The sequence below is a fragment of the Empidonax traillii genome, unplaced genomic scaffold, assembly GCF_003031625.1.
Source record: "Empidonax traillii isolate 1590-97213 ecotype Southwest subspecies unplaced genomic scaffold, ASM303162v1 scaffold249:size1902748, whole genome shotgun sequence".
Lineage (NCBI taxonomy): Eukaryota > Metazoa > Chordata > Aves > Passeriformes > Tyrannidae > Empidonax > Empidonax traillii.
Genome location: NW_020955442.1, coordinates 1 through 24,236, shown reverse-complemented (window position 1 = coordinate 24,236; position 24,236 = coordinate 1). Strand labels below are relative to the sequence as shown.

The following is a 24,236-nucleotide window of genomic DNA, read 5'->3' as shown; positions in this document are numbered from 1 at the left end:
TTTTTTAAGTTGTTATTTCTCCATAGAAAATTTATGCTTCTCCATGTAATATATCCCTCAAGCTTTTATCCTTAACTTTCAGATGACAATACTTGGAAGTAAGGGAATATGCTCAAGTGACAATAGAATATGACAGATTGCACTGATCAAGGGCCTTATACAGTAGAACCTATTCTGGTAGGAATCAATGTGTAACTAAACATTTATGGCTTTGTTTTACAGTGATTTTCCAAGTTTAAAACTGTGAGAATAACTTTCAACTTGTCTGAAAGTCACAGTGCAGTGATGGATGAAAGTAATTGTAAATTTGAGGCTATAGTAATGTACTTTTGAATAATATGTTGACAACAATGTTACCACTTGTTTGCTTCAACAGTGCAAAGCATACGCTGCTTTTAAATACTTTTGCTGAGAGAAATACTCAACACTGTTTAAGCATATTTAAGGATGGACCTTAGTGCAGTTTTTTATTCATGCAGAGTTTTGCTCACGTTCATCACACCCTTTTGTAGAACCTGGTGATTGGAAGTTGGCTGTCACTGTAAAATGCTATTCTAATAATGACCTCTGGGATTGTTTCTTAGGATTGCTATTTTTTGAGAAAGATTTCCTTTGTACCCATAGCCATGTTCCTCATTCACAATCTATAAGAGGAGTACAATCCTGATTTTTCTTTACCTTCAAAAGTAATCCTGGAAGTAAACAGATATTGCTACCACAGGCTTTATTTTTTGTTTTGTTTTGGGGCTTTTTTGTGTGCAGACTTTATGGCCTGAAAGCTTCACATGGGAGTTGCTGGAGAATGCAGAGATATTGACTGAGGCAACTTACCCAGCTGGAACAACTGTCTTTTTGAACTTTTCATGCCTCTTTTGTTTTAACTGATGTGCTTGAGGTTAAAATCAAAGGATAAATTTATGACCAGAGAAAGGATAGCCTAATGATGTTTGTCTTTTATTGCCTTATTTCCAAGACTTAAGCAAGGTCACTATGCTCTCTGTAGAAGGAGGACTTAAGCATGCAGGTGAGGAAAGCAGCTAATATGTGGCCTGTTTCTCCTCCTAGTCAAACCACAAAAGCCTTCCCTTGGAAAAACTGGGAATTATTAGACAAGGAGGAATTTACTCCAGTGCTACAGGGAATTGTCCCTCTCAGAGGGAATCTCCTGGCAGACACAATTCCAGTTACTGTTGTTAGAAAAATTGCTTGTTTTACTGTTGTTTTATAAATAGATTGAGCCCAAATTGGAGAGTTGCTGGGGGTTGCATTTAACATTTCTCAGGACTAACTCAGATTTCAGGGAAGACACATGTAGGAAAGGGACAGGAAAGACTGGAGACAAAATAAGTAAGGCCAGCTCAGGCTGTGGTGAAGGAGAGATGAGAACTGCAAGGATGGCCATGGGTAGATTATTCATTCAGATCCTGGTTTCTTTTGAGGCTCTGCTGACCACAGAGCAGCATGGGGCCAATGAGTTCAGATGGCAAAACTAAAAGTCAGCTTGCTGATGGAGTCACTGCCCTGAAATCCGGAGCTGGCTTTGAACCCTGAAGCAACTCTAGTAGTTTTGAGATAATGGTCAGTGAAACACAAGTCTTTTCTTTTTCTTTGTTCTTGAGAAAGGAGCTACATGGAATTTTTGCCTGTAGCTGTTATCAGTACTTGATGTTCTGAAGTTTATGCTTTAGGAGCCAACAAGGGAAAAGAGCTGAAGGGGAAAATGTATAGAGACATCTGTCATGTTTGACAGTGTAATGTGCACTTGACTTTTGAAGGCCGATGTTTGTTACTCAGACTTCAGACATTTATCCACCAATTTAAGTTGTTGCTTAAAATAACAAGTGGCTCCAAGAGTGAGTCAGACAACATTATGTCCTTGTGGCCAGGATGCGTTAGCATTTAGAAGTCTAAAACACCACACATAGTTAAAAGAGTAAATTTGTCCATTCATATTGATACTTGTGGTAGAGAATGTTAGAAAGGAAAAATATAAATGCCTGTGTTGAAATGCAATGAACCAAAGAGATTAAAAATAATAATAATAATTGGAATTAAGTTCCATCCCTTGCTTATTTAAGATTCTAATGGTTGTATGTGTTATATCTGATCTGTCAGCAAAAGTATTTAAAATTAAGCCACAGGTGTGTTTAAAATGTTAATGTTGCTGCAAGAGGATAGCCATACTGCAGCCAGATTCTCCTTGAACTGTCAAAGTGGTCTTAAACTTAAGTAACAGCCTAGCCTGCTTGGCTGCTGAATTGTTTCTAATAGTTGTATTTTGTTTCAGAAATGCTGATGTAGAAGTAGAAAGTAATTCCTAAATTAATTTCTTTATTTCAGATATACTTTTATAGGAAAACAGGAAAGTATATGACATAGAGGTCAAGATGAACTGGAGAATAAGACTACATAAAACATGGCTATTAAACCTAATATTGCCCCCTGAACTAAAAAATACTTTGCTTTTGAAATCCTTTGCATTCACCACTGCCACTTTTACCATCCACGTCTTAATTCTTAATGTGTTAAAAGTGTTCTAGTACCGCTAGGCTTGACTCCAGAGCTAGAAAACTATCTCTGAACAATTCAAATGACTTAACAATGAAGTAATTTTTCAGTATGTTTTTGGGTAGTGATTGTTTTATTAATGGCAATTTTTTTTTAAATTTGTTTTCTATTAGTGTGAACCTTTTTTCATATGAAGAAAATAGACTCTTAAAAAAGCTATTCTTTCAGTTTCCATTTTGTTGCACTGTGTGCCTGACAAAAATTTGAAATGAGATGTCTTATTTGCCCTATTGCAGTATGGATTACTGTCAAGTTGGCACAGGACTTGGGAACATTAAAGAGAAGAATCTTGTGATTCCCAAGAATGCCAGTTAAAAAAATTAACATTATTTTTGAACAAAAAGAGTGGGTGATCAGCATGCAAGTAATTTGGAAACGACACTATTTCAGGGAGCTCTGGAATATGAAGAGGAGAGGTTGGATGCGTTGTAATGTCAGAACCCACTTATTTTTCCTACACTTACATTCCATGACTTGCTGCAAAGGGCAGAATGGAAACAGACCAAAGAATAAATTGCTGTTGTACATTCTATGAACCTCCTTGAGCACCCTTCCCTCCAAAAAAATTTAAAAATTAAAAAAAAAAAAAAAAAAGGAATTGTTTTCAAGGCTTTTTTGTGTTTGTTTTTTTGTTTTGTTTTGTGTTTTGTTTTTGCTGGGTTTTTGTTTTGGTTTTGGTTTGGGGGTTTTTTGATTTTGTTTTGGGTTGGTTTTATTTTGTTTTGGTTTTTTGTTTTGGTTTGGGGTTTTTTATTTTTTTAGGGGGGTTGATTCTTTTTTTTTCTTTTCTTTTGTTGATGATATTAAAGCAACCTGAAATATAGAAAATGCCCGTACTGCCAAAATGTGAAATTATTTCTTTATAAAAGGCTTGTTGCACTGCCCAACTCTGTTTTGCCGTTGCATATTTACTTCTTTGTGGTTTAAAGAATGACAGTTTTGTAAAGTTCATTATAAAAACCTAGCATTTTTTTCCCAATAGGATTCAAATTTTCCTTCTAAGACATTTGGCCCTTACCTTTAAAGGCTCAAAGAGAAGCATTTAAAAGCAACGCTTTCATCATTTTCATGAGACACTAGTTTAAATGTGGTTTTGAGAGCGATTTTTTCAAAGAGGTGGGGTTTTTTTCCAAGATTTTACAGGATTTTTTTAGTTTATTTTTAAGTTGATGAAGAAGGGTATAGAAGATAAATCCTGAGAGTTTTCTCAAAGATCTTTAAAGTGTTTTCTTCATCTTCTTTTGCAGTCTATTTTGTGCCTGTTCAATTTATTCAGGATTATATTTGTTTTCTTCCAGGATGAAAGTCTATTTTCAAGATAAACAAGCAATACATTTAATATAACTGCAGGCCAGATAATGGGACTTCTGCACCATTACTATTGTATGGATTTACTTACATGATTTCACTTAATATCTGCTGGAATTGCATAGCTGTAATTTCACAAGGTTTTTTCATGCTTTATATGAGACTATCTTGTGAGAGAGTATTCAAATGCAAGTTTCCAGCAAACTTTATTTTCTTCAAACATATTGTTGATCAGATAGGGACATTGATTTTTGCGAGAGAAGTATTTGAATCTTTCCTGCATACAGTTCTGGGAGATTTTTAATATTTCAGGAGAAGGCTTTCTATCTGAATAACAGTAGAATTTGATGTTGATTTCCAGCTTCTGAAATGAGAGACATGAACATCATAAAGCCTTCACACATCCTAGTGGGGTAAAAAAAATGTAAAGTTATTCCTCAGGGATGAGCATCTTTGTATTGTGGTTATGAAAATTTTGAGAAAGTTTGAATTAACAGGCAATTAGATGCTTTTAATAGAACAGATTGTGTAAATTATGAAATCAGTTGTAACAGATCCACATCTGAACACCTTAAGAATTTTATTTGTTCTGGTTTCAGTATACTCTTGTTACTGACAGCCTGTTTTTTTCTCCTGTTTTCCTCATAACTTCTTTCCTTGGCCAAATCTCTTTGAAATCAGCATCTGATCTCGAGACAGAAGTGTATTTAAGTCAGTATCTATCAGTTCAGAATTTAGCTAAACCTTTGAAATATACCCTGAGAAGAAATCTTCAACACTGAAGAGGTTTACTTGTTATCCTATTAAGAACTTTTTGGAAAGGTTGATGGATGCATGTGTTTTTATTAAGAAATCTCTGCATATTGTATTTGCTAACACATTGGGTATGCTTAAGCCTTTTTCACTAAAAGTTTTTCCGTGTGGACACATAACCGTGGAAAGCAAATTGTAAATAATCTCCTCTATACTTCGAAGTATCACTGAGTATGCTTTTTATGCATCGCAGGAGGAATGTCAGAACTACATTCGAGTGCTTCTTGTGGGAGGCAAGCATCTCTTCACCTGTGGAACCAATGCATTCACTCCAATCTGCACCAATCGAACGGTATGAGTTAAATGTTTTGCCCTACAAGCTGAGATCCCTGTTCTGGGCCAGCAGATTAAAAGGCAGAGCATAATGTGGTTGAGAATTGGCTATTTGTATGTTGATGGGTGAGCTGATTTGTAAAAGGTTGATTTAGCTAGTGGCAGGCCAGATAGGAGAGCTAACCAATGATCTCTTTTTGCAGTCTTTTCCTCAGCTATGAGCAGCTTAGTTTCTCCTACAGGGCAATTTTCATGAACTTTAGGTATTTCTAAGACTTCTGCCACTATGTCAACTTTGGTTAACATCAACTGGTTTAGTTATAAAATGTAGTTGTGTAGCTGCGTATTGTGTATGTGTAGTTCTGGAGAAATGAGAGTACATGTAACTTATGACTGATGAGAATCAGAAATCTTGGTTAAGAAGATCTGTCATTCTGTTTACAAAAAATGCCTAATTGTAGGATGAATAACAGTCATAATAAATATCAAAATGTCACTGTTCAGACTAGCTACCTCTTTATTTCAGGAGGGGAGGAACATTCAAATACAAAGAATAACTGTATCACTAAAAACAACTAGGCACATTTATTATAATTAAGCCCATTGTACCTTTTCTTTCAAATAGCACATTAACATCATACAGTTGTTTATGGCTAAAAGTATTTAGGCTATGAAATCAGAGATGATTCTGCTGTATTGGAAAGCTCCTTTTGTTAATCTCATTTTTCATGTGAGATTCTTTCCTGAAATACACCAACAACACAAATAATAAATATGGGGTTTTTTATTGTCTAGTTATTTGCTACAGTGAATACCTTAGTTGATTCTCACAATCAGTTCTGTTTTTCTTTTTCATAGTAACAATCTTTGTACAGATAACTAATTTTTGAGTCGCTTCTAATAGAAAACATTTCAGCCATGGTGACTAATGATTGTCATGTATGTGTTACATACCAAAGTAGAAAAAGTAAACCAGACAACATGGCAATAAAACTTTCTATACAAGAAAATTTGAGATTGATGTAAAGGTTGACTCATCATTACTGTACAATACTAAAGCAGATAACTGGTATTTATGGTAGGATTTTGCTCAGACTGATGCAGCTTGGCTGAAATAATAATTTTCAGGTAATTTTAATCCCTTTTTCTAATTCTTTTACAGTTAACTAACTTGACGGAGATACATGACCAAATCAGTGGCATGGCTCGTTGTCCTTACAGTCCCCAGCACAACTCCACTGCTCTTCTCACTTCCAGTGGGGAATTATATGCTGCTACGGCTATGGATTTTCCAGGAAGGGATCCTGCTATTTATCGAAGTTTGGGGGCCCTTCCTCCTCTCCGCACCGCCCAGTACAACTCCAAGTGGCTGAATGGTGAGTGCTGATGGAATGTGAGACTCAGGCTTTTTTTAAGCCATGTTCTTCACATTCACGGTCTTGAGATTGCATTCTGATAATCTGAACGTTCTTAAAGTATTGTTTATCTCATTTTTTAATATTTTTTGCATATTTTTATTATTTTACAAGTATAAGTATTATGCAATTTATTAATATAGCTGAAGTGTGTGGAAGTACACTTAAATATACGGCATGTTTGCAGGCATAGGGATGAGCTGCACTTGTGCTGTGCTTACATGGCAAAACTGAATCAGCTTTGAGCAGTAGCTTGCCTTGAGCATTCTTTTTTTGAGTCCTTCAAAAACTTAAGGCATAAAATAAACAATTTAGAGTGGACTGAATTCTCTTGGCTTTCCCTGCAGGTCCCAGCTTTGACAGGCAGAAAAAGTTTGGCTTTCAAACTGCTTATGTGGCAGACTGACATTTTTCACACTTATTATAGCCAAAGGATAGGGAATTGTCTGGAAAACACATCATAAAGTTGTGTTCAGCAATCAATTCTGTGTCATGGACGTTAATCACTTGATGAGAATTTCCAGCTGGGAGAACCTGTAAACAGATAGGTATTCCTGAGATATGACAGACCCAGTTGCCATTTTGTATATTAAAAAAAAAAAAAAAAAAAAAAAGCAGATCGTTTTAAAATGAAAATTATGAGTTACATAAAATGTGAAATTATGTGTATTATTTACATAAACTGTGTTATAATGTATGTTTTCATAATGCGTGCTATGTGACACTCTATTCCTACAGTGCATTTCATGTTATGGTGGGATTATTCTCATGTTTGAAATTAAATAGAAATATAAATCCTTCTAGCTTCAGAACATTTGGTCAGCTGCGAGTGACAGACTTTATTTTGAATATTTCAGTTCTCATATAATGTGAATGCTGAATTGTACTTATATTATTAATATATTTTACTTGAACAAAGAAGCCATCAGAGGTAGCTTGGAGAAATTTGTAACCTTCTCTGAAGGTCAGATGATTTTTGAATGTTAATTAATAATAAAATAACCGTAGACTTTGTTGAACATAACAGAATTATAGCAGTGCAAAAGAAGTGAGAGGAAAAATGAACTGTTTCAGTTAAGACACCCTTTGTCCGCACAGCCTTCGTGTTGGAACTAATTGCTGTGCCACACCTGTGTGCTTTTGTCAAAGGGGAAAAGTTCTTCATATGAATTTTCAGTTTAACTGGATATATTTTATGCCAGAAGTCACACTAAAATTCCCTCCAGACTTCTCTAATTAATCAGTATTCTCATTTTTTCTAATAAAAGCTTCAGCTGCACTTATACATTCTCCGTTAGAGCTCATTCTTCTGCCTCAAAACTGTTTATAATTAAGTTACCAGGAAACTGTGGCTTTTATCTTTGGGGAGGAAGAAAAAGATGAGTTTTGTGATTGGAGTCAGTTCAAGTAAATCCAATAAAAGACTGGAAGCAGCCCATTTACCTATAGGAGGAATGTTTTCTGGGGTAGATAGGAGTTGGGGACTCAGTTGCTTTTATGTCAGTTTGCCTGCTCACGTGTGATTCAGTGCCAAGGATCTATAATAGTTTTTCAGGGCTTGGATTGAAAGTGAAGATTTTGCTTCTTTCAGTGACAAAGTAACACAGATAATCCTGCAAGAAAAGTAAGGTGTCACCTAGAATGGAAACTCCCTACTTAATATCTGTCTAGCTCACACTTGTAATTCAGCCTTGCTTTAGGTGTGTATGTGCATGCACATGTTTGTGAGGGCTTCCATTTTAAAATAAGCTTTTCTTTTACATCCATGTTTTCCTCTGAAGCGCCATGTTTTTTCTCATATTTTCCGCTCTGCAAGTTACATTGGACCAGTTCAAATCATCTCTGGGGGTGATGGCAGTACTCTAAAACACAGCTGATTATCTTTCTCCATGTGTTATTGCTATGCAGTAAAGACATCGTTGATTTTAATGGCTATCACAGTGAATTCAGGGATCTTCAGTTCTATCAGTCAGGCCAAAGCATAAAGCTTTATATGCTTAAGCGGTCTGCTGGTGGTGTTCACTGTAACTTGTGGTAAAGGATCTTGACGTGAAAAGCTCTGAACCTTCACCACAGGAGAAACCTTGATCCTAATCTTAATTGTCAGAAGGTCTGTAATCATAAGAACCATGACACATAGTGTGGGAGGGGAAAATGGAGCTGATGTGTCAAGTGGCTGGGGTGAGATATCATGTTGCCATGATGTGATTTCACCTTCTGGAATCAGATATCACAAATAAAATACATTAACGTTGGTGAACTGAGTTCCCGATTCATTCTAGTTCAGCCAGAATCATGCATTTATTATCATGTACTGCTTTCTACTAGGGGCTTGTTAGGTCTGGAAGCAATCCACAACAGCTGAATAGGTAAGTTAGCAGTTATTTTCAGCGTATGTTACATTCAAATGTTCATCATTCTGATCAGTTGCTCAGCCTTAGCAGATTATGGAGAAACAGTGAACTTTCATTTCTGTATTATCATTTTCTTGAGGCATTAACTCTCAGTTATCTGGGGTGATGAAGGGTTTGATAGCTTGAAGATATTAATTATTCAGAATATGAGCATCCACCTTAGTTCAACAGTTCTAGGGTCTGGGTTACTCACAAAGAGTTTATCAGCTGACAGTGAAGAGACAGGCCTTGCATTATCCTCTTCCCAACCCTATCTCTAGTTCTGTCACTCTACTCAAAGAGAACATGATCACATAGAAAAGTTAACTGTTGCAAACCAGCACTTTCCCCATCCAACAGCCCAGCTGGCTGCAGATATTAAGCCTGCAAATGGGAACCCACCTTTACCTCCCACGATGTCATGTTTTGTCCTTCTCCTTCCCCATGCAGAGAAAAAAGTAATGCTTCAAGTTACTCACGTGAATATATATATGTATATGCACCAACATATAAAGAATGTAGAAAGACTGCTCACCAGTAACTTACTCTGTAAGGTGTCCTATTCTGCTACCTACTCTCCTTTCTCTGAATCCCTGTTCAAGGGCTTCTTTGCTTGAGAGAAACAATTAGAGCACATATTGAGGATTATGCCTAAAGCAGACATATCTTCCACTGATTTCTTCTCCTGACCAAAGCAATCAGCAAGACATTGAGCTTCAGCCAACTGCTCAGGTCAGGAAAGGGCAGTGTGTTGCTAGAATGTTTTAAAATTACATTTGTAGGATTTCATAAAGGGAATAGTATTACTTAACAGTCTGCTTTGGACATTATTAAGTGATAAAAAATAGATTAAATCTTTCATTAAGCTGGCGTGCTGTTTATTTTAGTCTCTTTAAGCTTTCAGTATAACATAGTGTTTAAATATCCAGAGTTGACTGTTACAGTGCTTCTAATTAGACTTTACTTTAGAGTTGATCTGCAAAGTGCAGCAAGAGCAGAATTCATCATAGTGTGCTCTAGAGGACAGAGGTAAATGTAATAGTTATATTTGTAGTCCACAGTTGCAGCGGATCCAGACTGGCGAGGATAAACCTTCAGTGTTTAAACTTAGAAACCTTTTCTGTAGTCCAACGTTTACAGTTAGTAAAGGTTTTTCTCCTTTCAATGTGCTTCTTCAAATCAGTAAATGTTTGATCTGATGCCTCAGTGTGAAAGTTTGCCTTAGTCTATAATGTCTGTTTGCATCCCTCAGCCAATAAAAGGGCAAAACAGATTAAAAAAAAAAAAAAAAGAAAGGGAAATCCCTTTCAATCCCTTTCTGTTTCATCACATGGAGAAACACTAGGACATTCTTTTTCATAATTTGCCAAATGCCTTTTCTTACAATTGCTTTGGTCTCCAACTATCTTGAAATACATTGTAGCTGTTTTCTTTATCCTAGACATACAATGATAAGTGCTATTGGAACATAAGTAAGTATAATCTGTGTTCTAAATGTCACGAAACTTCATCAGTGAGTAGACCATAGATGAATAAAATATAATCCTAAATAAGATGTAGCCCCAAACCAAAATAGAATAGAATAAAATTTAAAAAAATAAAATAAATAAAATCTCATACAAATTAGAAGCCTTTCCAGCTGAGAAAAGGAGAGGAATATTTGGATTGTTCTGCTCTTCTGGTAGACATAAAATTACTTTTTTTCCTGTTGCTGTCCTATGCGTTTGGTTATTAGATACTTTTATTAAAGAAGTTCTTCTGAGATCACTTTCTAAAAACATTTTGCTTAAAAAATACTTATTAATCCAGAGCAGATACTTTTAGTCCTCAAAAGTAAGAGTAATATTTTTATAAAGGTGGTTTGGTTAGTGAGGTTTAATACAACTCTAAATCCAATCCTACTACAGTTTGTCAGCAGACTTTTATTATAACTTCTGCTACTCTTGGGATGTGTGAAGAGAATTTATGATCTAAGAATAAAAATTAATCCTTTCAATTTTGTTTTTAAGGATTAATGGAAATGGCTATAATAATTCAGGGTTATCTTTTAGTTTTTCTGGCTTTTAATAAAAAGCCTTGTAATTACCTAGTGCAAGCTTTTCTTTATTATATAATATTTCATGTAACTCAAAACCAGTGTGTGCTTGAATGTGCAATGTAGTCTTTCAGATAAGAGACCTGCAAAGCATATTCTACCAGTTGTTGCTTATTTTGCATGAAGATAAATAATTAATTTTCTTTGGTTGTGCCACCCATGAGGTTGTTTCTGTTCTTTTGTGTGTGTCATCATTTTTGCCAGTATCCTAAAATAGGAGGGAAATTACTTAGGCTTCTTGACTGGAGCTGCTGCCAGAGCTAAAAAATTGAGCAGTTCAATTGTAGGTTCTTTTCCAAAGTTGTACATCTTCTCCTGGGTGGTAAGGACAGAGTAGAGGAGCAGTAAGTTGGTGTGAAATGGAGATGTCTCCCCTGCCTTCCTTTTACAGAACACTTCCGTAACATATCATTACCTGTTTGAAATGGTAGAAACAAGAGGTACTATCCATGAAGTTGGGATATTTTTGCTTTTTATCTACCCTAGGTAAAACAGCAAGGTCCACCTTCCATTTATTAAAAACACTGGGAGGCTACTGAGGACAGATCCTGTTCTTTTATATCTCATCAAGCCTGCTTATGTCAGGTTCCAACTGGAGAGGCTGAATGAGGAAGGAAGGCACTTCTGCAAGCAGATAATCTGTTCCCAACGGCAGAGAGGCACAAGAGGATCATGAGCCTCATTAATGCAAAAAACTGTAATAAACAATGACCCAGGGAGAATGAAAGAACTTAGTACTGAAATACATCTCAACCAGGGGAAGATGGTAAATTTCAAATTTCAAGGAACATGAACACATAAAAGCAGCATTTATCAAAGAAAGGAGGAGGGACAGGAGGCTACACCTGAATATGAGGAAGAGCTTCTTTACTGTGCAAATGGCCATGCACTGGAACAGATTGCCTGTAGAGCCTGTGGAGTCTCCCTCACTGGAGATATTCAAAAACTATCAGGATGTAATCTTGTGCCATGTTCTCTAGGATGATCCTGCTTGAGTCAGGAGGTTGAACCAGATGACCCATTGTGGTCCCTTCCAACCTGACCCATTTTGTGATTCTGTGTGAGCCTGTGACAGAAATATTGGAGGCAGAGATGGAATTTCAGTAGCAGACATACCAAACCTTAAAGTGAAGGGGAAAGAGATTGATTATGAAATTGAAATCTGGTTGGAAAAGAGAACCAGGTCTGCAGGGAAAGCCCTCTGACTGCTTCTCTCCCTGCAAAACTAGAACAGAGAAAAAAAAAATAAAATGATAGTCTAAATGACGTTTGGATAGAAATGGGTAAGCTGTTATAATTGAGTTTTCTTTCCGTATCTGCTGTTTGGCAAAATCTCCTTAAAGAATGCTAGATTCCTGTGTATGTGGAATTCTGGATTCAATTTTAAATAACCATCCAAACTTCTGGATGTTTTGATGGATCCCTATAGCCCAAAATTCTAGAGGTTCTGAGTGAATTAATCTAATCCTATGTATTTTTTATCCTCGGGCCCTGCACCCTCAATATATTGCTATGCAAGGTGTCTACAAGTGAATATAGGTGACACAAAATCCACTGAACTCCAGGTGGGATTCTGAAGGACTTGAGTAAGTATTAGGTCAGTGTGGAGAATGCCTTCTATAACTAAGTTTGTCACTGGCAAATTTGCATCAGCAAAATGATATAATAAATTACAAAATATTGTGCCATGCACCCTGAAAATGAAGGACATTTAATTGAAAAACACAGCAAGAAATAAAACAAGGAATTTTGTAATACCATATTTGAAAACTATTTTTCAGAAAGGAAATAATTGCATTTCACAATTTATTAGAGTACATCAGTAAAAATGTAATGAGTGCATCCACTTTTATGATTGTACTGAATTGTATTATAAAATCTATTGGCAATATAAGAGAAGATTGGAAAAAGTGTCTGGTAGACACAGTTTTAGTGTATTTTGCTGTCCTTGCTCTTCTATATTCATAAAATTTTCAATTTAGCAAAAGGAAAAGAATGTAAAGGAAATCGTGGAGAGCTAAGGCATTGCAGAGGAAACAGTCAAAATAGACTGATAGCCAGCTATTCTATGACAGGTTAGCATTTTAAGCATGCATCCTAGATAGTTATGAAACACAGAGGAAAAATAGCTATTAATAAAATAATTTCCACTCGTTTTATACAGGACTTAACATTTTACAGTTCAACTACTGAGGAAGGATATATATATATGTTGACCACAAGTTATGTATTACTTTTGAGATATATAATGCTGTAGGAAAATTTTACTCTGTGATTAAAATTTGTCCTAAAACATTCATGAACAGTGATGACTTGATCAGCCTAATGCAAGGTCTATACTGTTTTCCAACAGCTGCAAGGGGCTACACTAAATTAATATACTTAATGAATATACAGGGATGACAAAATGCAAATAGCAACTCTTCTTCATTAACTATGTCAATAAAGAGAGAGAAAATAAAAGAGACTGGCACATTTGGATTTTAATTTCTTTCCATTACTTGAAGCTTCCCTTTTGGAGAGCATTTCTAGCTGAAAGCTGAAATTTATTCAAAAAATCTGAAATGCATCTTCCTAGAATTGAAAGCCATTAAGCATTTGGCTGAACACAAATATTTGGAAGAAATAGGTCTTTAGATGTCAAGAGTGTGGTGTGATTCATTTATCTCTTGAGGTCAGTGAACAAGTTCCAGATAGATGTCAGTCAATGTTAGACCAGTATCTAGACTTCTAAGATTTTGAATATATTATGCATTCATTTATCTATGGAGGTGTGTCTTATTTTGGAGATAAACATATATATATGTATATAGAGAGATAAAGATATGTAAAATCTCTGTCTAATCTGACAAACTTCAAATTTTATCTTTATTTTCATATTTTTGTGGTTAATTTTGACTGAGTCTCTGAATGCCTTTCACTTCAGAAGTGAGTGGTCACATCTCACAAACACAGTCTTGGAAATCACAGCTCTTTCTTGCTTAGAGTAAGTTTTGGACCTTGTAATCCTTAAGGTTAATTGCTGTTACCTCCATAAATTAAGACAGTTCATTCATGTCATTTGGTTCACTCTGGAAACAGAAATATGCACTAACTATGTAAATTAAGTCATCTTAGTGTGCTTCAGAGGTTGAGGGGTTATATGGATTAAAAATACACAAGCAAACTTCCTTGCTTCAAAGCTCAGACAGTGAGAATAGGCCAGGACTACCTCAGATGCTCTCATGGAGAAATTTTAGGTTCCTGTTTCCAATTTCTTTACACAGAAGAAGTTCCTGTACAGTTCCTCTCATCCTTTTACCCGCTCAGAGTGCTTCTACACTGCTAAATAAAAAAGGTCTGGGAAATAAGCTTATGTATGACACCTTTAGACATCTGTATTGCTTAATTGTTGGCTCACTTCCCAGACTTGTTTAGATCCCTCCAGCTACTGTTTTCCCAGTGAAAACCTGGGTGTGACTCAGGGAGAAGTTTGCTTTACATACCATTATCAAGAGTCTGTACAGATGGAGCTGTACCATTTGTCTTCTGCCGCCTCTCAGAGAGCCCCATCCTATTCCCAGTAAATTGCATTCCCAAATCCCCCAGTCTGTCCCTACACTGCTTCCCAGTGCAATGCACCATTACTTTCATGCCATAAGAATATAATTGTCTGGGGTGCAGCATCAGCACGTGCTGCATGGCAGAGCTGCAGCCAGTCCCTATGGGAGCAGTTGGCACAGTCAGACAGCATCAACTTGTGACTGCTCTGGCAGTGAGTATGGATTTGGTCTCTCTGGTTTCCAGGTTCTCTGGGTGAGTGGAAAGGAAAAATAATCTAAAGGGAATCATTCCTAGTAAAGCCTTCCCATTAAGAACAAAGACTGTGCTCCCCAGAAAATGTAGGTTTTTCTCCACACTTCAGAAAAACAATCAGATTATTTTAGATGGAAGCACTGTCTTGACTTCATATGAGTTTTCTTTTTCTAAGTCATAACTTAGAAGAGTCTGTGTGGAAACATCCTTACAGGGCATTCATACTGCTTTATGAAGGAATTCTGTGCTGAGTAAGCAGATTTATGAAATGCCACACTAGTCTCTTTGCCCAGAGGCAGCACTAACTAGCCACCCAGTGCTTTCAATGCATGGGCTTGTGTCTCTGTGTAGCACTGCTTCATGCTGTACTGTGGTGATCTTTGTTAGGTCACACTGACAAACTCATTTTCTTGCTTTCCTGATTCCATTGGTTTCATTTAATTTGGGAAAGTCTAGTTAGCCTGACACAGCCATAAATTGAGTATATAAAAACCTATAAAGGTCATATACAATACTTGTGACGTTATTACAGGTTGACATTCCCATACTAGCTGTATCCTGTCACATACCAGAATCCTTGCACTTGTTGTGGTGATCTAATAATTCAGAAATGAGGTGTGTTTACCCTTCCAGAACTATTTGCAAAATCAGCAGGAAACAAGAGAGTCACTTCATTTGCTGCATTAAAAGCTTTTATGGGAAGGCCTCCATGTCTGCAAACAGCAGTTCACAGAACAATATTGGACACATAAGAACTGATTTTTCTTAGATGAGAAGTTCTTTTTTCCTTTAAAGTTTTGAAGTGATCCGGTTCCTTTCTCCCAAAGAGGGAATGAAATAAATAAAGTCTGACCTGATAATCCTTCCATATCCGCTGAATTCCCTGAGGTAACTTTCAGATTATTACATTTCATGCAAATAAAAGCAGTTTTCACAAATTTCAACAGCAGGTCACATTTTCATCAGTTTTTAATCAATAAAGTATATACATAGGTGTTTGCAGATGTATATATTGTTTCTTAGTTTTGAATCCATGAAATATGAGTACTAGGTATTTTTTATATGTGTATCATGATTATCAGTGCAACTTTAAAATACTGTCTTTTGAAAGATTGGCATGGGCTTTCAAGAACCCCAGAAACATTCTAAAGCATGCCACATTACTTTTATTCTTACATTTTGTGAAGTTCCTTTTTTTGGTCATTCATCATTCTCCACACTGAGTGCTTCCCGTAGTGTTTTTTTTTTACTCTGCAGTGAGATCCTATTGTGCCAATGTAGAGACCTTTTTATATCAGTGGGCCTCCAGTGAGAAGTATCTTCAGGCCTGATTGCAAGAAAGGGCCTCCTTGTCTAATACTTGAAACAAAATATTTTTGTGGGAGGATCAGATTGATTTTGAGTATTTGCACAGTAAGTAGAATCTTTTTACATCAGTCAAGATATTTCTGAGATAATCTGAAAGACCAAGCAGGGCTATTGGCTACCAAAGGTCAAACATATAGTCAGAAATATTTACTTTTTTAATGCTATTTCAGATCTATTGTTTTTCTTGGTTTCTACCTTTAGTTGATATTGCTTTACGTAAGACACATACTTAGTATGTGGACAGGTAGCCCAAGTTACACTGAGACTAGTGAATGCTTTTTCTTTCCTCCGCAGACAGTAGTTATTTTTATGACTGTAAGACCAATCTGAAAGGATATTGTGTAGAACGAGGAAAGAAAGTACATCTCAGATAAGAGAAATAATGGGTAGGTGTTTGTGTTGTATAAATATAATTGAATAACAAGATGGATAATAAGGGAAAGTGTTTTTTTTTCTTTTGGATTTTTGGAGTTTTTTGTTAGTCTGGTATTTCTAAAATTATTTTTTTCCTAGTGTATTTTAGTTAAGTAAATATAAGTTTGTTACACAAAGCTTCAAACGTTGATGCGTATTGAGAATGAATGACACATAATTGGGATTTATAACATGAAAAAAACCTTTGCGTTCAAGTATCTCTGGTTATATGCTTAGTATTTGATGCCTGTCAAAACTGTCTAACCTGACTAGAATGTGATAGCATACAATTTTGGGATTTTTAGCCACATATTTTTGTCATCTTAGTCTTAATACTTTTAATTAAATCTTAGATGTCTTTCTACCCAGTTACCTATTCAGAAAATTGCATGTTTCTAGAGAAAAAAAAATTAACAAAGTTAAAAAATGTCTTTTTTTTCAGCTTTCTACAATTTGAGTGTTCAGTCTGTGTGTTACAACAGTAAATTTTATGTTTAAAGAATAAGAGCTCATGAGCAACTAAGAATTATTTCTACCAAACTACATATTCTAGATTATATATAATTTAAAGGTTTTTGAAGCCCTTGAAGCAAAATCCCTATTGTAATGAAAGTTTGACACAGATGTGAAGATATGAGGTTCTAATAAGGATAACATTACTAATAGTTTAGTAGTTTAGTTCTTTGTATATTGTCATATTGTCAATCCAGTTTTATCTTTAATGCTATCACAAGTCCTATCAAACCTGTGCAGATTAGAGTGTGGGGAAAATGTGGTATGTTACATACTAATCCCAAGGAAGTACTTGATATAATGAATGAAAGTTACAGGGAGGAGTGAGAGCACTATTGTATCTGCTCAGCTTCAAACATCCTAGGTGGCTGATAATTGCTGCCAAAAAACCTGCCTTGGAGACTCAGCACAGCAGGTAGAGAGGGAAGCAGCACAAGAGGCCACAAGAGCTGGGAGCTGGGCTGTCTTTGGAGAAGAGTTTTCTAACAGAGTTTGGAATGCAGTGTGGAAAGGCCAGCTTGCTTCCCTTTCTAACACCCCTCAAAACTTCTGACAGGTTTGAGCTATTCCTGTAAAATGCTTAGACCTAATTGCAGCAGCTTTTTCCTATACAATAGTGCTGTCAAGAAATATTCACCTATTAAATTTCTTTGGAGTGTTTCCTCCCAATAGATGTTTTAAAAACAGTTGTGCTTATTTGTTTTTTCCCATTTTAGAATCCAATTTGGGAATGCGAATAAAAAGTTTGCTTGTTTCTCGCTGGTATCAGTGTTCTATAATGGTTCCTTACACAAAGAGGGCTCTTCTTGACAAATCTGTGTATCAAATTTGTCTTTCCTTTAATAACTCATCAGTTTGCCAATTTGTCTTAAGGTCATGGACTTTCCTCAGTTCTAGTAAACCTTACAGGAAATGGACCACATGTTTATTGTCTTTGGTATTTACTATTTCCTTTTTTTTTTCTTTTAAGAAATATTGCCATCTGTTGTTTTCCAGATTATTTTTTTACATATTCTCTGATTTCTCCTTCATCACCATCAGTTTGGTTTTTTTTTTTAAGAAAGAAAAAAAAATACTGTAATACTATCAAAAGCTTTAAGCAAGATAGGGTTGAAATGCAGCTATCTTTCCATAAAATGTTTTTGTGTAGTTCTCTTTTCATTACATCCTCTGAGTACATTTTCACTCACAATCAGTTAGCGCCCATTATTCTCCTAACCTGGAGTAACGGCATGTTGGTAAAGCAGAAACAGAGTTAACTGATAAAACAGTTACATTGCAAAAATACACTATGCCCATATGTAGAGAAGAGGAATTCAGTGACATTTTTGATGGTAGAATACAGCAAGCACAGCAAGCTGGGCCAAGGTTGTCCAGCAGAGTCATGTTCTACAGACCTGTAAGAGCAGAGAGTCTGTCATGCCACATGTTGTGGTTTAACCCCAGCTGGCAACTCAGCAGGCTTTTTGTGCAGTTGGGGTGGTGTAAGAAACAAAAGACCTTGGCTCTGTGTAAGTGCTGCTCAACAATAACAGAAACATCCCCTAATTATCAACACTGTTTCCAGCATAAATCCAAAACATAGTGCCATGCTAGCTCCCGTGAAAAAAAATTAACTCTACCCAGCCAAACTCAGCACACCATGATCATGTAGCTTATAATCGTGGCTGGACATGAATTGTCCTGTTCAGATGTCATTGTGCCAATTCCCTAAAGGATAATAAAAAGTGTGTTTTTCTAAATCTAATATTTGAAGATAAATCCAACTTCCATGTTAATGTAAGCGCATATATCACAAGAAGGTGATAAATGATCTTTTCTTCTGTTATTTTCAGAGCCAAATTTTGTATCATCTTATGACATTGGGAACTTTACTTACTTCTTCTTCCGGGAGAATGCGGTGGAACATGACTGTGGGAAAACGGTATTCTCTCGTGCTGCTCGGGTGTGCAAAAATGATATTGGTGGCAAATTTGTGCTGGAGGATACCTGGACTACCTTCATGAAAGCTCGTCTGAACTGCTCTCGCCCTGGAGAAATTCCATTTTACTATAATGAACTTCAGAGCACTTTCTTCCTGCCGGAATTGGACTTAATCTATGGAATTTTTACCACTAATGTGTAAGTAAAATGAATTATATATTTTATTTTCTTATGAACTTAAATCTCTGAGCTACTCTCTTCTGCATATGCCGAGTAAACATTATAAATTCAAACTTGTTTTGCCCAATCCACTGTCCTCTTATGAACAAGTGGCAGTTCCAAATGTTTCCCACATGAATTGCTGAAGAAATGAGAGAAGGAGGAATTCTTCATGTTTCCTTACAGCAGGGAGCCAGTTGTGTTTAAGAGTATTCTGTCATCATATTCATTTATTCTTAGAAAGGCATTAATATTTATTTTGCATACTATTGCATGATGTACTTATGAAATAAGTATATTATAATTGTCATGTGACATGATCATGAATTTGACATGATGGAATTTGATCATGTCAGGAAGAACACACCCAAAATAAGACAAGAAGTGCTCTTATATATTTTAATTAGTCCTCACATTTACTTTAGTGAGTTTAAGGGTCAAAACAAGAATTTATTCTAATTTTAACTGAACCTGTTGTATCAGCAGGGTTGATAAAATCGAAAAAAAATTCAGTTTGGTCTTAAAATTTGTTAAATGTTATAACATTGGGTCAAAATCGAGCTCCCTGGACTCTGAGCTTGATGCCAAGAGCTGCTTAACTCTTAATAAAAAAAAAAGGCATTTGTCTCAGAAATTTCCTTTTTTACTTTAACATGATACCTGGAGTTCATCTGTTGCTCAGTGAGAGCAGCCTCTGTGTTATGGCTCTGCAGCCCAGTATTCAAACCATTGGAACAAAGTTTCCGATTTTGGGTTCTGATTCTCTTACCATCTTGTAGTGTCTTCTGTGTAAGTCAGTTTTGTCTAGAATTTTAGAAGTTCCTTGGGCATCTAAAACACAGGCTGGGCCCCTTAAACAATGGGATACCTACCTTTTATAAATATCCATTAATCAGGTGGAAACAGTCACAAATTAATGTCAACAAATTATTATCCCTACATATTCTAGACAGTGAGCATGAATTTGGGCTTTTGGTGCAGTCTTTTATCAACACATTTAGACATCTTCCAGATTCATGCTCACCCCTGGGCCAGCAGCTCAGGCTGTGAACAAGATGGGCTGCCTACATTCAGCTCTGACAATTCCTAACTTGTGACATTAGATGATGAGCTCAACCTGTTCCTGCAATGGAGCAATCTAGTGAATTTAAAAACCACTTTTATAAAGAGAATAGTGGAGATTTTGAGATGACTGAGGACAAGAAAATTTGATGATGTTTTTATCAGTAATTTTAATTTCATTGATCTGTTTTACTAGATAGTTCAAATAGTAAAAGACAGGTATTTCTCAGATGGCATACATACACACTGTTCAACATGAACTTTCATGAGAAATCTAAATAGCGTTGAGGTGTTTCTGTCATGAAAAGTTTGACCAGAGGAATTCTGCTGCAGAAAATCCACAGGGCTTTGGCCATGGAAGGGGAACGATGTTCCTGATGCTCCTTGGCTCTTCTGAAAATGGACTTGCTGATGTTAAGACTACCTTTGCCACATGAAAGTAGACAGTATTTGAAATCTTGGTACTAATTCCTTCTTCCCTGGTGGCCCATCATTCTGACTGTCCAATAGAGATTCAAAGAAGAATTAATTACAACTATTTGAGAGTGGGGTTTTTTGGTAGCTCCATTTAAATTATATTTGTTCCTGACATCGAATGTTGTAAGTAAATTTTTGAACATTGTTGAAATGTTGTAGAGTTAGGATTAGTTCCCCATGCTGACTCCCTGTTCACAAATATTCTGTGGAACCCATCTGATCCACCTTTCAGCACTACAACTGGAGAAACACCATGGTTTCCCATGATGGGGAGCAACATACTCCTATCTCTTGGTGTAACAGCATCAGATATTACTTAACCACATTCAGCATTCTTCAATCTCAATACATTTAGAATTGCAATGACTTTATTGTACTCTAATTATTTTTTTTCATATACTTTAATATACTTGTGGAGGGAAAAAATGAAACATTTCTGTCAATAAAGACTGAGTAACAGCCAACGCTGCACCTTTTCTATGTGGTTGATGATTAAGTTCACTATAGCCACTGCTTCATAATGAAGCTGATTTTGTTTCTTTCATATCTGAAAAATCTATAAGCATGAGTCTAATGTCCTTTAAGGACTTCAAGAAATTCAAGAAGATCTTCATATGGTTAATATACAATAATATTACTGAGCTGCATTTAGTGATAGTTTGTATAGGCAAGGCATATTAAATCCAATGATAATTGATTCTGCAGATATTGTTAGCGGGAAATTTCAAGTTTTGGCGTTTCTTCGAAATAAGAATGACAAGCATAAGAAAGCAAATTACTCTTTTATCCTGGTATTTAATCCATATATCCTAGCTTTTTTTCACTTGCTGGTAGATTTGAGCCTCCAGGTGTTGTTGTTTGCGTGGGGTTTTTTGCCATCATTTTGGAGTTTCTATAGTATGCTTTCTTAAGCCTTAAGTACAGGCAAAGTGTAAATAAAAAGAAAAATAAAAAAAAAAAAAAAAGAAAGTTGTGTGGATCAGTTGTCTGCAGTTTTACCTGCAAATTTATTTCAAAATGTGGAAGAGAACAATGCTGGTTCTCATATTACAAGCTCTCATATTCATTAGATTATATTCTTTACACTATGCAGAATTACTTTATTGCCATGTATATGACATTTTGAAGGCAAACACAGAAATTTTGTTTTGTCTGGCTGCCATTTATTTGTGTTTTTTTGTTTAACAAGATATCTTGTACGCAGTCCAAGTTGTTTTTTCTTGATGGGTTTCTGAACTTGCATACTTGTTGCTGTACAACATCTCTTGGAAGACAGGATTTTTGTGGAGCTGTCTGGGGTTCCATAAGGTTTAGAATAAATCCTTATCTTGTTTCATGTCTGTTATAAAGAAGAAACATTAATGAACCCTAAGAGTAATATCATCCTGAACTTTGTAACTAGAAAAGAGATGTCCCTAGTGCATGTGATTATGTGTGGTACTATAGCCTTGTGGTATCAGAGCAGCAGCAGAAGATAGGAAATTCTAAGTTTCTCCCACACCAGCTACTTGGTAAGGCCAACAAATATTTTAAATGTGATATCTGTGCTAAATCAGCTCATCATCTACCATTCTCTTGAGATATCATCTCCTGGCTAATCTTATCTGCTTGGTTAATTACTTGAAGGATTGAAGAGTTACTGCCTTTTCTATTTATTTTTCAGCAAGTTGACTTAATGTTGTTATTTAGGTTAATATTTGTGTTTCTTTTGCAGGAACAGCATAGCAGCATCAGCAGTTTGTGTTTTCAATCTGAGTGCCATAACTCAGGCTTTTAATGGACCCTTCAAATACCAGGAAAATTCACGATCTGCTTGGCTTCCATATCCCAATCCTAACCCTAATTTTCAGGTATAGATACGTGGGAGAGGGATAATCTTTTACATGAGGTTTTCTCAAAAGGCTTTATGGTTCATGGTTAATAAAGCCCTGTCTTGCACTAGCCTAACACCTAAAGGAACCTAAAACAATAAGAAGTGCTTAGGAAGATCAGACTTCTGGCTCTTTAACTGCAGAGGTGATGTTGTTGGTGCTTTAGAGTACACTTCACATAGGCGGGATATATTCTTTGACTTAGTCACTGGTTTCCTTCCCAGAAAAAAGAATTTTTCTTTTATAGGGTCCTTATGATCAATTATCAGAAGTTCTGTCTGTGTAGTAGCAGACGTACGTTTATCCTCAGATTATTCACCCACTCAGTAGTAACAGAGAGAAGTATGCGATGTGAAGGAATCTTCAGGAAGGCTACTACTCTGTAGTTACAGTTACATCAGACATTGCATTTCCAAGGCTGATTTATATTAATGAAATATTTCCATATTAGAATACTATGGGAGTTGCAGTTTTGAGGAACATTGTTTTTCTTCAGAGATCACTGCTTTTCTCTTTAGACAGGGCAATGTCTAAGATCAAGGACCATTTGAATTTCAGTGTACCATGAGTGTTCAGCTGGAATCCTTCCTGCTTGATAGATTCAAAGAAATTCTTCTCTGGCATGGTTTATTTTTTTCATTGGTCTGACATAAAGAGCAAGTAATTGTTTCCTTGCTTATTTGTCTTTTCTCATCATCTGATTTCTCATTATGAAATTACTTTCTTGATTTTTTTTTAACATTTTTGGATTTGGAATGATGACATAATTTCAAACTGAAGACATGGCAATAATGAAAAAACGACTGGTAGGGTTTTGAATGCTGTTATTTTGCTCATGCTGTAATTCATGGCATTATTTATGATATAGTAAAACAGAATGAAAATTATTACTTGGGTATACTTTTCACATCACCCAAATATTTGATAAATGTTATGAAGTACTGCTTTACTTCTCTGATGCCAAATATGCCTGAGTAAACTTGTGGATGTTTACACATTCATATGCATTAAGCAGCTTTCTCTTTTGGGTCCTCAGTTGAACACAAATATGCTAAAATTAACTGCCACTTATTTTGCTTAGTTTATTTGTGATTGAAACTTGTCCATTAAGTTAGTGAATGCTTTTCTGTAAGGAACAGAAAAGCAGTTTTCAGATGTGCAGTTTTCAGATGTACAGTTTTCAGATTAAAAATGTGTTCAGTTTCAAAGGAAAAATGTCTTTGCAATGGATAACATTGATAGAGCTCTACACTTAACACAGAGTCTTAAAAAACTCCTAGAACTGACTGTGGTACTTTCACCTCAGATTTCTGTTAGACCCTGGCTGTTGTAGGACATGGGATTTCCTTTGAAAATTTATCAGAAAACTATTTGGTTTGTTGGATAGTAGTTTTTCTCCTTCATACCCTGTGAACATAGGATATAGTAAAATATTACTGTAGTCCACTTGTGCTGCTCTGGCTAATGACCTTCCATATTGGTTGTGGTTAGGGTGCCTCTGTAGTACTGCAGGAAAGTAGAACTTCCTCAATTGCTGGACAGTCTGGTTAGCACCACAATGCGACCTGAAGGTCAAATTCCACACTTCAAGATTTACCCTTGTTTTTTATTGTCTTGTGCTGTAAATCAGGGAGTAAATCCATTGTTTTCGTTGCCACATATAGTAACGTTAGTTTTCTCTGTTTACAGTGTGGCACCATGGACCAGGGTTTGTATGCAAATCTGACTG

At 36.0% G+C, this 24,236-nt stretch overlaps 1 protein-coding gene across 1 annotated transcript in view; it reads left to right on the top strand.

Moving 5' to 3' along the window:
- The window catches only part of SEMA5A (semaphorin 5A), a gene marked incomplete at its 3' end in the record, with an annotated part of 140,510 nt that extends 116,278 nt beyond the window's left edge, over positions 1 to 24,232 (top strand). Inside the window, exons 8-12 of the mRNA XM_027889049.1 lie at positions 4,883 to 4,981; positions 6,125 to 6,338; positions 18,791 to 19,076; positions 22,351 to 22,486; positions 24,197 to 24,232. Of these exons, the coding sequence (XP_027744850.1) occupies positions 4,883 to 4,981; positions 6,125 to 6,338; positions 18,791 to 19,076; positions 22,351 to 22,486; positions 24,197 to 24,232 (771 nt within the window). The remainder of the gene's footprint in view (positions 1 to 4,882; positions 4,982 to 6,124; positions 6,339 to 18,790; positions 19,077 to 22,350; positions 22,487 to 24,196) is intronic.
- Between the last annotated feature and the right edge of the window lie 4 nt (positions 24,233 to 24,236).